At 35.3% G+C, this 15,054-nt stretch overlaps 1 protein-coding gene across 1 annotated transcript; it reads right to left on the minus strand.

Annotated features, from left to right (window-relative positions):
• Positions 1-178: 178 nt before the first annotated feature.
• Positions 179-12,378, minus strand: LOC144437569 (type 2 phosphatidylinositol 4,5-bisphosphate 4-phosphatase-like). Its single transcript, XM_078126530.1, has 7 exons — positions 12,279-12,378; positions 8,186-8,373; positions 7,451-7,654; positions 6,671-6,720; positions 5,998-6,088; positions 5,170-5,224; positions 179-4,787 (listed from the first exon to the last, which is right to left on the minus strand). Exons 1-7 carry the CDS (start codon positions 12,376-12,378, stop codon positions 4,702-4,704), a joined length of 774 nt encoding a protein of 257 aa, XP_077982656.1. The 3' UTR covers positions 179-4,701.
• Between the last annotated feature and the right edge of the window lie 2,676 nt (positions 12,379-15,054).

The raw sequence follows: 15,054 nt of genomic DNA on the forward strand, positions 1-15,054 counted from the left end.
CACACACACACACACACACACACACACACACACACACACACACACACACACACACACACACACACACACACACACACACACAGATGCCTTACCATGCCTATAGCACTACCTCAACTCACTTGTGCTAAAAATGCAAACCTATCATAGTCAAGTTATATGTTTTGCTAAAATGTAGCATTTATTGATTTGTGTATCAAGACCTTACACGGTAATTACAATGCAGAAATGGAGCAGTAATCCTGAATACAACATATGTGGACTGTGGTACAAGCTGACATCAGTACTCAACACTGGAATAACACTGGTAGCCCTTGTGTACTGTTGTGGGTGTGAACAACTAAAAATCTAAGTCATCTGGTTGGTAAACCATACATTGTTCTTGTATCAAGACAAAGGGTTTGAATTACTTATGAGTAACATTTTCCCTGGTCAGGTCAACGGGCTTTGTCAAACTGTCTGTTTGCTGGCTTTACTGTAGGCAAACTAGACAATCTCTCCACATCAGAAGACAAGACAGCAAAACTGTGAATAGGGATGAGGGAGCATACCAATGACATCATCTCTATGATCACGTCATCACCACTACGCTGCCTAGCATTAATGTCAGCAAATAGACAGTTTGACAAAGCCTGTTGACCTAAACAGGCAAAAGGTTACTCATAAATAATAAGAACTCTTGATCGTAGTACAAGAACTACTTATAACTAAAGACCTTACTAATTCTAATGATTCTTGATATTGAAGTGATTTCAAGGATCTCCATCAATATGTTTTTATGACGAATAAGTCTGTATCACAGCACAGTCAGAATTTGTTCCAGTGTAAACAATGATACACATTAGTGAGGGTTAACTTTAGTCTTACAATGAGACATTAGTGAGGGTTAACTTTAGTCTTACAATGAGACATTAGTGAGGTTAACTTTAGTCTTACAATGAGACATTAGTGAGGGTTAACTTTAGTCTAAGAGACCCACAACAGTGTACAATAAGTATCTCTGAACTGCAAGCTTAAGGTGAAAATAAATCTTTTTGCCCATGCCTTCAAGATGTAACATGCGATAATTTTTATAGATGCATACATAATCACATATCCATAAAAGTATTGCATGACATTTCAAAAACTTTTCAAAGAGAATAAACAGAACCAAAAAAAAAAAAAGTACAAATTTTGCAGAGTCAAATATACATGCAGAGGCTGACAGTTCAGCTTTGAAAAGTATAAAGTCATCTTTTCTCTTTGTCTAAAGTCTAAAATAGTGTAAATATTTGTAGATAGTTGAGAGATAAAGAACTCCAAGTCAATGGAAAGATCCTCCCTCTGCAATTGTACGGTAATCTCGCCCAATACATATCTTACATCACTTATCGAAAATAGAAGTACTGCATTTCAGATCATGAAGGAAGAGCAACAATAGATTTCAGTGAATGAAGAAATACGAGTCACTTCATTGGCAACAACATCTGCTTCTCATAACATTTTGCATGCATCCTTTTGATTGGTTTACACTATCATGTGACACTGACAAAGAATTTGACCAATCAAATCTACTATGCAAATCACTACACAGGAACCAATCAAATCTCTTTTTATATCTTTGACCGGATGTAGCTACTTGAGCTAATATCTATAATCAATTGGACGTTTTTTAACCCTGGTCATGTTAAATTCAAAAGAAAACAAATCATTTGTAACATTATTTGATAATAATGACAGTCTATATACTTTTTAACTGACTAAATAATGCATACACCAGATGCAAGAAACTTTCAGTTGAAAAAATGAGCCAGCATCATGATAAAATTCATGACTAAATTAAGATTACTATAAAAGATCTGACATATTCCACTACTTTTTACATCAAGCAGCCAAATATACAATCTCACGGAAAAACTAACTGATCACAAGTTTAACAAAATTTGGGTTAAAACACTACTGATAAAATATCACTCTATGTAGAAAGACTTTGAGAAAATGAAATAGTACTAACAGAGTTTAAAATAATTGATCTAAAATGAGGAAAAATATTGAAAATAGATTTTTCTCATTGTGATACTGATGTGAATATTCAAATTTCATACTATTATATTACAATATTTTAACATTTCAGCGTTGCAAGCACACTTGGCTTTTTGTTTTGTTAGAATACAACCTTGTATACTGGAATATTTGCTAGGTAGGAGTAACAGTGGTATCAAGTTTCTTATTCAGAGGGACAAAGTGTATAGTTTTACATCATATTCTTACAGCACTGTGTACCAGTTATTACTTGCATCTGTGTACACACATAATATTGGTATCTGCACGCCAGTGAGGTACCAAAATCAATATGTACGTAGGAAAATAAAATATAGTTACTTTGGAATAGTAAATTGTAAACAAATCAAACATTTTAATCAAGGTCCGTCCATAGTAGATAGATTAAAAAGTTGTATTTATTTCCAATTTACTGTTCCAAAGAAACTGTATTTTAACGTCCTACATATCAAGGCCGAGGGAAATAGCATGTGATTCTGGTAACTCACAGTCACGAGGGGGTAATGAACGGGTGCTATAGCCCAAATATAGGCCAGGCAATATGTGTTTTATAATATACCTCATGCTGTGAACTCGCGGTGGCAGACGACATCATCAGAAGCTGCCATTTTGACCTGCTGTGAACTCACGGTGGTCACGTGACCATGTAAAAGTTGATGGAACTATTTCCCTAGGGAAATAGCATTCTATTTTCCTATCACGTGACTGATTCTAGCGAATCATGGCACAGCATTATCACTAGGTATATCATAACACTTAATATGAAACAAGGATAATGGCAGAGACTGTAGACATATCAAGTTCTTTGCTGTGACACTTCAAACATAGACTGATTAACATCAATCTCTGCATTTTGAGTTAAGATGGGATAGGATGGTAACAACTTGTTAACACTGTTCTACAGATTCTACATGCAAGCCATATCCTGGTTAACCACTTTACAGCCATATTTGAAGGTACCCAATGAAGAATTCAGGATAGTGCAACCTTAAACCTTTGGTCATGTTTGTCAATCATAATGCAGTAATATACATAAACTTAAACACTGCAATGTTTCCTTAGAACTCATTCAGCCTAGTAAACAAACACATGTTACTACCCAGACTGACTGAAACTATCACTGACTTTGGGAAATGAGGGAATTTCAAAAAAAGCTATACCACTCAACTATCAAGGCCCAAACTTCCATCTCAAAAACTGCTTCCAAACATCTCAAAACTGCTTCCAAACATCTCAAAACTGCTTCAAAACAGCAAACATAGTGTCCAAACAATACTACCTTTTGTTTTTTTTTAGGATTGGACTATAGCATATTGAGACACATGTATTTTCATCATCAGCACCGTTAAAAAAATCACAACCCAAAGGTGTAGTTGTTGTAAAATGTTTGCAAATACCGAGTTTGCCTGATTTTGAATAAATACCATTTCGAAAATTTATAAGTAACATCTTGCAACTCAAAATTTTAAATAGTAAATTTCCAACACATTACCATCATCCGGGTCATAATAGATTCTGGTGTAATGTTTCCTAAATTTCAAATTTACATCCCAATACACATATATCCTACTTTGACATAGTGGTATAACAAACCTTGCGAAAACAAAAGCACTGAGCCCTTGCCTGGGTGAGGGCGCTGATGCAACTCAGTGCACTATTTGTCAGCATTAGTTAGTAACATCAGCCTAATTAGTCTCTCTACTTTGATTTTATCTAAACCTCTGAATTTTGAAATTCATAATCTCACTTGTGAGAATAAAGAATTGGGAAGAATTGGCCTGCTTAAACTGTAATATACGACATGTTGTTCAGCCCTAGTCAATCTTCTCACAACTGACTGATACCTGTCATATCTCACAGACTAGCATTTGTTGTACTAGTCACAAGAGTATACTTGCATAGTCAGTCATACATTTGGAGGCTGGGCAAGACAAGGTGGTGAAAATAGCTACATTACCTATGAAACATGTTTGTATTACCATACATATATATGACAGACTAAAATATCAATTTGTACATTGCCATATTTTTTCGAAGATGAAAGAGATTGACTTAAAATAATACCACATTTACTTAGGATTTGTATACAATATCTAATTCCTACATGTTTTACCTTTACTGCCAAAAGTTAAAAAAAGTGATAAAAATGTCACAAAAAATAGAGAATGTAAAATGGCACATGTAAATAGATCACTGTTAACTTGTTGTCAATACGTGGGTGTATGGTTACTTGAATATAACCGATTCACACTGTACAGAGTGTATGTAGATGCAAGGACTAACTATGTAACAAGCTACACGTCTCAAATTAGTTATCTGCTTACAAACTATGGTTTATTTTCTTTTTGATTTCTATAATTTGATAATCTGAGTTGCATATACAGAAATACAGTTGGTGTTGAAAACTGGAGTATATATATACACATGAAAACTGTAAACACCTCAATGCAGACAAAGTTCATTAAAAGTTGATGTTCTACTTCTATGTATCTGATTACGTTGATAATATAGTTTCCATGCACCCAAGGGCTTCTGTCTGTAAGACGTCTTCTCTTAACAGCTGACTGGAGATCATACATTTTCGATAACCACTTGGCCGTTTAATTTGTATTCCTTCTGATAGGGCAGTGGTTCCGAGAATGGTGATGACTTGGAATGAGTGACTCATGCAGGACCTTCGATTTCACTGACTTTCATGGTACCATAGTAACAGCTTCTGATAAGATTTAGGATGCCAACAATGTATGCTCCTAAAGTGAGTGGTATGGAGAAAGATGTCAAATTATTAGAACAAGTAAAGAGTCACTGTATTATGAAGATTTTACCAGGTTCGTGATAATTGGTTGTTGTAAAACAAAACAATTACAAGATTCGTCATAGATGGTTATTGTAATGTGAACGATTTACAAGGTTCATCCCAACTAGTTACTATGTAATGGAGATTTTACAAGATTAACTCTAATTGGTTGTTATAAAACAAAGAAGTCACAAGGTTCATCCTAATTGGTTGTTGCAATATGAAGAATTTACAAGCTTCACTCTCATTGGCTGTTAAGAAATACCTTCTACTATCTGCAATGATCTAATGATCAGATTTACAATAAACATTCACAATGAAAAACTGTTACTTACCGATCCAGACAAAGTAAATGCCACCTGCTGACTTGGCTAATTCAAACGTTCCAACCTGAAAGGGTTAAAGGTCAGAACAACAAAATGAGGGATTACCTATAAGACGCAGGGTATTGCTATGGTGATAAGAAATCTGACAGCTCAAGTCTCTGATCTCTCAAACACAATGGGTACAATAGCAGACAAGCATGAAGACGTGTTGTTCCATTTTTTCTTGATTTAAGAATTATTTTAACATTTCTTAATCTAAACACCCCTAACAATGTTCCCACCAAACTTCACACCGATCTGATCTGTAGTTTAAGTTTTTTGACCAAAAATAACATTTTTTTACTCAAATCACATACCGGCGGTAAGATCATTTTGATTTGAACAATTTCCCAACTAGACACCAAAGGAAATACACCCACCAAATATCATGGCAATCAGTCCAACAGTTTTTGACTTTAAGTTGTTTATACACATGCACGCGTGCACGCACACACACACGCATGCATGCACGCACGCACACACACACACACACACACACACACACACTTTGCCATGCCTATAGCACTACTGAATCTTATCAGTTCTGTTGTGCTAAAAACAGCTGTCTAGCAGAGGTTTAGAATTAGTTAGTCCAGAACAGAAGAATGACCCTATGTGCTCCTTACCGCTATACTGATAAGATAACACTAATGTGAGAACATGTGATTGAATCAGGGGCCTTTACAAGAAACAACTTGTGATACTAGATTTTGTGGTCACACGTACAACGTATATCCACAGCAGTGAAGAAATATTACAAACACTTTTGTTATCATAGTGTATGTATTTCATACTTACCGTCACACCAATACCTGCCACTATAAATACCATACCAATCATAGCAAAAGCAATACACCGATTCTTAGCAAACCTGGGTCCAATGGATGATCTGACGTATAAAATATAAGCATATGTATTAGCAGTGTAATAGCAGCATAATACCAGTGTAACAGCAGCCATACAATATAGTTTCAGCTTTGAGTATTCAATATCAGTATCTCTATGTTGTTTTTACGTACTTTGTAACAAAAAAACATGAGAGAATTACAAAGACATTGTGCTGCCTATTGAAACTGTATAGCCACTCTGGTTTGGTAGTATCACATATACATATAAATGAAATACTTACACCCTTCGGCAATGTGGGCATCTTGCAAGGGAACTAACATATAAATGAAATACTTACACCCTTCGGCAATGTGGGTATCTTGCAAGGGAACTAACGTATAAATGAAATACTTACACCCTTCGGCAATGTGGGCATCTTGCAAGGGAACTAACATATAAATGAAATACTTACACCCTTCGGCAATGTGGGCATCTTGCAAGGGAACTAACATATAAATGAAATACTTACACCCTTCGGCAATGTGGGCATCTTGCAAGGGAACTAACATATAAATGAAATACTTACACCCTTCGGCAATGTGGGCATCTTGCAAGGGAACTAACATATAAATGAAATACTTACACCCTTCGGCAATGTGGGCATCTTGCAAGGGAACTAACAGTTGTATTAAACTGCAATGAAACATAAAAAATAATCTGTTTAGAAAACAATAGTTAGTAGCATTAATTCCAAATGTGTCTGCTATTGAAAAAGTCCTCAAAAATGTGTGCAACTTAGTAATGACCTTTTACACCTAATTGTGGCAAAATAGAGAAGACATGGACATATTTATATATGCTTAATTACAACATACTCAAGCCAAGTTATTGATCTTTGAACAGAAAATATGGATTATATACCCTGGTTGTTCCATGTCATGACAACCCGTGTCTACATCATTGGTTTTGCAATGCTCAACAGATGAGTCAAAACAGCATTACTTTTTCCTCATTTTTCATAAATTATGCTTTAGGAGGTATAACTATATTATTCCCCAATAATTAAAATCATCCAGCCAGAAAATGTTTGTGACCAAAGGGTTTGTCACTATTCGTCTAGCAACTCGTAGTGACAAGACCCCTTAGGTCACCTGAATTTTAATCAGCTGAACAAAGAAAGATATTGAGGAATAATATCTAATTATATTGTTTTGTAAATTCAACTACTTGTACTAGTATTTTTTACTCAAACATTTTATACTTGAAGTATAATGTTGTTACCTAGTTATTTACTCTATTGATAAGGTTTGACAATGTATTGTTTGATGTGGTGTCTTGGTGAACAAATAACATTGTCTTATGCCAATAATGTCTCATTTTTTTATCATGAGAAATTAATTTTTAAAATACATTAATATCTTACCAAGAAGGTATTATTACAGTGTCCACAGGTAACTCTATTACCAACACTTGTCCTGACAGTTGCTACGGTGACAGGTCCTAAATTGATAATTCTCTTACAGTTGGCTCTGGGACAAGCGATTCTCTGTGAAGTCGCCTTACAAATAAGTAAACAGTTACAAGGACAGCGGACATACTTCTTACCAGTGGGTGCTTCCTTTATGGGCTGTCAATTAATAAAAAAAATGACTTTTGTCTCAATTTTTGTTTGTACAAGTCAGAAAGCAAACATACATATACATATATACCCAAAACAGTTCCTGGTACAATTTACTCCTACATTCTTATTACCTTTAGATAAATAGTCATGAATATTTAGTAGGCATCTAAATAATATGTATAGTAAGTCCCATGATGCAACAGTGGACACTGAGTATGATGAGAACAACAGAGGTGAAATAAGTTTCAATTTGGTGTTTCTCGACAATTGTGCAAAATTTATGTGATATGAAATCATGAAATGACTCACCAGAACCCAAAGTTTATGAAAACAAATATAGTTCTTGGAGTGGGGTTCTCCTTTTAATAAGCAAAAAACACTGGAATTCATGTTTCCTTCATTTGAGACTTATATAAATTTCATTCACTAAAATATTCTACGGGTTAAAAGAATGCAAAGCTGTATCCTAAAATCTGATATCAAGATATCATCTTCTTAGGAACACTGACAAAGACTGACAACATACATTATACTTACTGTCGCTTCATTACAAACATTGCACTTTACAACATGTTGATGTAGTTTACCATCAATATTGATCATAGCCTGGCATACTCTGCAGTTTATCATTGGCACCCCTCCTGATGGTGATGGAGTGTATGGGGGAGGCTGTTCATCAGGGAGAATAGGTGGAGGTGGGCCTCCTTGTAGGGGTAGTGGCAAGTCTGCAAGAACAATAACAAGACAATAATTTAAAACTTGACTTAGTAACATTTAGCAAACCTCAAAAATGTCTATATATATACAACTATAAAAATTGTCTTCAGTATGAAAAAGAAAATATTTGCACTCCTCTAAATAAAACTAGAGTTGGAAAATCTGACACATTTTTATCAACAACAACAACAACATGAACAATGGGTTATCAATGGCCAAGTGGTTAAACCACTGCCACCTACCAAGGTATCACTGTCATGAGAATGGGTTATCAATGGCCAAGTGGTTAAACCACTGCCACCTACCAAGGTATCACTGTCACAACAATGGGTTGTCAATGGCCAAGTGGTTAAACCACTGCCACCTACCTAGGTATCACTGTCACAACAATGGGTTGTCAATGGCCAAGTGGTTAAACCATTGCCAACTACCAAGGTATCACTGTCATGAGAATGGGTTATCAATGGCCAAGTGGTTAAACCAGTGCCACCTACCAAGGTATCACTGTCACAACAATGGGTTATCAATGGCCAAGTGGTTAAACCACTGCCACCTACCTAGGTATCACTGTCACAACAATGGGTTATCAATGGCCAAGTGGTTAAACCACTGCCACCTATCATGGTACCACTGTTGTCACAACAATGGGTTATCAATGGCCAAGTGGTTAAACCAGTGCCACCTACCACTGTACCACTGTTGTCAGGGTTTGAGCCCTGGTCTGGGCTTGAATGAATCAGTCCCACTAGAAGTAAGAGGAGTGTCGCCGAGTGTCACTATACAGAACAACAGAGATTTCACTCCTGAGTCCTACACAGGGACCAAGAGGGGTGGCCCTCACTGGACTTCTTGGAAGGCAAGTGCACTGGTATGCTGAGAGAACTATCCAGTATACATAAAGATCATCATTACCATAAAAATACCATAAAATATTGGATGACACATATTAGCCTGTCTACCTTGCATTTCTGTGACCATGATACATGTAGCTCTCGTCTACACTACTGATCTGTGTTATGCTAGTGCTTGTCTACTATCAGCTTGTAATATAATCCAGTCCTATATCAACTGAGTAATACAACTTGAAAATATTCCCATGAGTTGATTGGTCGCAGTAATGAGTGATCACATACACTGGACTGTGATTATTCAAATGAAGTCATTATGTAAATATACATGTGTAACTGCAATTCTCCTACATGTACCTAAAGAATGAAGTATAATACTTAGTGCATTTAGGTGAGTTGTAGTCACATGTATATTTACATAATGACTTCATTCGAATAAAATCAGTCCAGTGTATGTAATCACTCCTTACTGCGACCAATCAACTCACGGGAATATTTCAAATTGCATTACTATATCTACTGCTAATTTACATGTGATGTCATATTCTATTATAATGTTAAACATGTGATAATGACTTGGTGGCATGACTTACTAATTCTAACTTAATCAGTTTTGAGTGGCTACTGTAATAAGCTGAGTGTACGTGAGAGCTATCTAAATCATAGATCAGTGCTGTAGACAGGCTTACAGAGCCCTTTGTGTATGATATTATCACAACTATATTACTTTATATGTATTACAGAGCACTGAGCCAAACTTTGTATGTGATAACTATATTTCCTTAGGTAATAATCATTTCATTGCTACAGACCTACAACAACCTTGATGTCACTTCTTTCCTTTATGGGTATAACTACACTTTCATTTCACCACAAACTGAGCAGTGACGACACAGATGGGCGGTTTTCATTGCTGACAAAATTCCACACCCTCAGTATATATGGTTGTCACTTATAAAGATATTAAAGTAAACTCACTTGTCCACGATTTTGAAGCTTTTGAAGTTTGCACCTTATTGATGTCAAACAATATGCCAGAATTGTAACCCAAAAAAAAGTCAACTCTTACATTAACCATTACAACAGTGCAACCTGACTCTGTATTGTTTTGACTATCTTATAACAAATAACTAATTGTTTCACTTTGAAATGAAAATTACTTGGACATCAATGATATCCGTATAAAAGCCAGAGGCTATCTTTATCACAAAAAGTGCAATTTCTACTGTTCAGGCATCTTGTTTTTTTAATAATCACCAAATCCATTTTGTTCTCCCACCAACTAGCATTCTTTCTACTTTGGCCTGTGTTCGTGGTAAGGTGAACATTGAAGTAAAACAGGGTTATACCATACATCTTGGAGGGGAGATCTATGGTTACACAATTCAATGTACATATTAGTGTGCTCCTCTAAGCCAATTTGATGCACCACTAACAAACAGCAATTTCTAGTGACCCATCAACATTTGGTGTTCCTCTATCCCTTACTATGTGGTGACTCACAAGACAACCTAACTTTTATTGTTTTGAACCATAACCAGGAAAATTTGTTTTTTTCAGTAGACACAGATACATATTGATCTAAATGTTCTTCAGTGTTGCCAAATATTATAATCATCAAAAATCAAAGAGTACAATTTGTACAATTTGTTAGTCTTCAAATTAATGTGAAAACAAGAAGGAGAAAAAACAATTGAGGATTTACAGAAAATCTTCTATAAATCTACATAATTATAACATTTGTATCAGAACAGGGGGGGGTGAGGATATGGGACGGTTTTCCAATGAAAGTGTTTTGCTAACGAAGGGGAAACTTAGCCTGGCACCACCAAAAATGTCTGCATTTTTGTGAACACTAAGTACCAAGTACAAACTTTGTGCATGAAAATTTTATAAAATCACTACAGTACTTCATTCCATTGGGTTATAAGTTCATTATGTTGTCCTTACCATTACTTCTGGCTTCTAAGTCTGTCATTAAAGAATTTTTTTTTCAACCTTTTACCAATGGTAATCATCTCATAACATGACCTTGTCCAAAAACAGAGACAGTGAGTGTACAATACATTGTTTTTCTGTTTGGGGGAGGGGCAGATTAACCATAAAGTGACTGGGGAATTCATTTAATTTATATCATGGATGTATTATTGAGATACTGTTCTTAGAAAAAAAAAACATTGTTAATCATTTGTAACAACTTCACTGTCATAGTTGAAGTACAAACAATCACAGCTAAAGCTACTGCTCTGACATTGAAGCAATGCCACAACAACACCTGTCAATAATCTGGGTGTATACATTAGCATATACATATCTTCCAGCTCCACTTTAACACATGACACCTGACATACAGAAATACTGATACAGAACTTGTTCTCATGTATACATTTATAATCTTCTCTGTATGTATGTACATTTATCCACATATATAGGAAACAGCCAAACTGGATTTTCATAGGAACCGATCCTCATCATTTCAGTTACAATCAATAACAACATGCCATAGCAAGCATGGTAAAGCTTACAAAAATAACATACAGAAATAAAGTGAATGCAATACAATCCTTTACCAAACTGCTGGGGGACTGTTTACATCAACAAGAAATTTTCCAAGAGGAAGTTCAACATCATAGGTCAAAATAGACAAAAATTTACCTTTGTCACTTAGCTGTGTTACACACACATGACACAGCTAGCTATTAGCATTACATGGGGTAAAGCTGAACTGTGTGATTTAATAGCACAGCACTGCTACTAGTATATTATGTTCATGTATAATAATTCACCCCACACACTGATTTTCTGTTCAAGAATGAGATGGAAATCAAATTACTGTACGAATTATTCTCTATCATAAAAAATACAGCTGTCGAAATACGAAAGAGTCTACAGTAGACATGTGAACCTTACCAAATTCCGTGACGCGACGGAAGCTCCGCTTCAAATTACAATATCAAAATACACGGAAATAATATCGCAAAACGTTACGTTTGTACCGGTATAACTTTAGTTCTCACAAATATAACCAATAAATACCTTATATTTTGTTACATATTATTACTTACTTGATGAATCTACTTGAGGTAATGGGGCATATTGCGGCTGGGGCGACGTATTTTCTTCATTTTGTAGAAGAGGTGCGTTTTCCTCTTCTCGATCCGCCATCTTGGATGTGCCTTATGATGCGAGGTCATGTGAAGGAGTCATGTGACCTAGATCGTCTTGACATTTTAAGCTGACATGTATCAGATATCAAGACTGATATCACTGGTTAATGGTTGATACACATGGAACTCAAGTTCAGATAGTTTTGTTTACTAAAACAAACAAACAAACAAACAAACAAACAAACAAACAAACAACAAACAAACAAACAAACAAACAAACAAACAAACAAATAAATAAATAATAAATAAATAAATAAATAAATAAATAAATAAATAAATAAATAAATAAATAAATAAAAATACTGACAAACATCAACAATATAGAGTAATCAAAATCAAAACATTATAGAACACGTGCGCTTTTTCATCGTCAATATGTGTACAAAACTAAATTAGAACGGTGCATTCTATATTACCAAATTACCAAAAATCATTACTTATGACTCATTGAAATTAAATACTACATCAAGCTGAATTGGCTATGTGTGCCTTTAAGTTATCTGCAATGAATGTGTGCACCAAATTATATGAAATTTGAAGCGTCCATTCTTTAGTTAGGCCTACTAAAAATCATTAGCTATGAAAAGCCTCACTCAAATTCGTAATTCATTTGATCTTTGTGGAATTTTTTCATCGTGAATGTATCTACAAAATTATATGAAATTCAAAGCTTGCATTCTGAGATATTAATTGTCTAATTATATATAATTTATGGATTGCTTTCAAAGATTTTGAAATCTAGTTCATAGTTATGGACTACCCATGCTTGGCACAGTGTATTACATTGTATAAAACATTTGCAGTTTCTCAAACAGAATCAAGTTACAATTATTGAATTTAATTGATAATTGCATTTATGTTATTGGACACCTGCATGGGTCTACCTATAGTCTTTATTAGGACGACTGAACTGACATTACTGCTATTATAGTATTTCAGTGATCCTAACTGCCATTTCGCTCGTCCATCCGAATTTTAAAAGCTACATGCAACCTCTTTCAAAGTGAACAATACAACATACATCAATATACATCACTACACATACGCATATAAGGTCATGACATTGTATATTATAAGCTCCTGACTCCCACTGTAACTTTCAAACCGCCCTCCTATTTTTCAATAGCAAGTGGTCAACAACGCCTTCTCCTCGAAGAACTTCCGCAAATCATGGCCGAAGATTTGAAATCCGTCATAGTAGCCACTAATACGTTGAACTGTTCGATAGTTTCAATACTGAAGACAACAGTAACCTAGAGAAGGGGTACACAGAGGATTGCAAGTCCATCATTTGTGGGCGGACTTACGATGGCCGCAAAGGCGAGTTAGTGTTGATTTGGTGGATCATTCATTTACCATCAACATATCACATGTAATCACCACTAGATTTGCGTACTAAACTTCAAACACATAACTAGACATGTTTGAATGGATTTTCAAGACTATGACTAATTTATTGTTCAATAGCGGAATGCGCAATTTAAAAAACAAAAGAAAAATTACAGAAATTTACTTTTTAGGGAAGAGAGAGTTGAACAATCGTGGTATTTTACATTACTCCATTTCTCTTTTGTCACATATTAAAATGCCAGTACTGCAGATGTGGTTTGAATGTCTCCTCTATCAACTTTTGTGACAGCTTCCCTTACAGTTTATCCAGTGTATAACATGGGTATTACAGCTAAAATGATGTAGGCGTGGTGTTTCATTCATGTAACAGGACATTTAATACACACCCTCAGACAACTTCTAATGCAAAAAAAAATCATAGGTGCCGTGCATAGTGGGACGTAGAAGAAATCAAGTTGAAATGTCGATTATCAGTTAGAAAATAAACAATTGCAGCCATTAAAATCATCAAGTCCGTGTGTAATGTATTCATTAGATGCCTGTTTTTACTGTGAAAGAACAGCAATACTTATCAGTTTTTCAATGTGATTGGGTAAAGGATTATGCTGTGTTTATTGCCTCTCTGTTATTGCAAGTCTAGAGTTGAAATGTGTCTATCTTTATGTCAAAAACCATAGACCCTACACGAAAGTCTATGCAAAAACGTAAAGTCCCATGAGTGCAACACCAAGCCTACATCATGTCACAATAACACCACCTTTTGAGTTTATAGTACGACTTGTCATAACATTTATCACTGTGGCTGAGATCATTTTGGTCTATCTGGTTTATAGTATGGCGTGTCATAACATTTATCACTGTGGTTGAGATCATTTTGGACTATCTGGTTTATGGTACGGTGTGGCATAACCTTTGTCACTGGTTTATGGCACTTTCTATAATTGGATGAATCGACCAAATTTCTCACGACATAAAAATCCACTTATCTGTATTCTGAAAACTACTCGTACACATCACATAAACCCCCATCCTACCACCCATATCCAGCTTGTATTGGTGATGACAAATGTTTTGACAAAAAGCCCTGGTCAGAGAAACCTAAAATGTCTCCCATGTAACTATCTAGGAAAGATGTTATTGTAATTGCATTTAGGTAAGACCCTCTCTGAAAATTGAACATTGCCTTTGGGACGTAAAAGTATAATGAATTAAATGTCAGAATCTCTTTTTCTTGTATTTCATCATCGCAGTAAAACTTCGTGACGTCACGTTCGATGACGTCACCAATAGTAAGATCAGAATTTTACACTGTTTCTAAATTTTT

Source organism: Glandiceps talaboti, chromosome 7 (assembly GCF_964340395.1).
Source record: "Glandiceps talaboti chromosome 7, keGlaTala1.1, whole genome shotgun sequence".
Taxonomy (NCBI): Eukaryota; Metazoa; Hemichordata; class Enteropneusta; family Spengelidae; genus Glandiceps; species Glandiceps talaboti.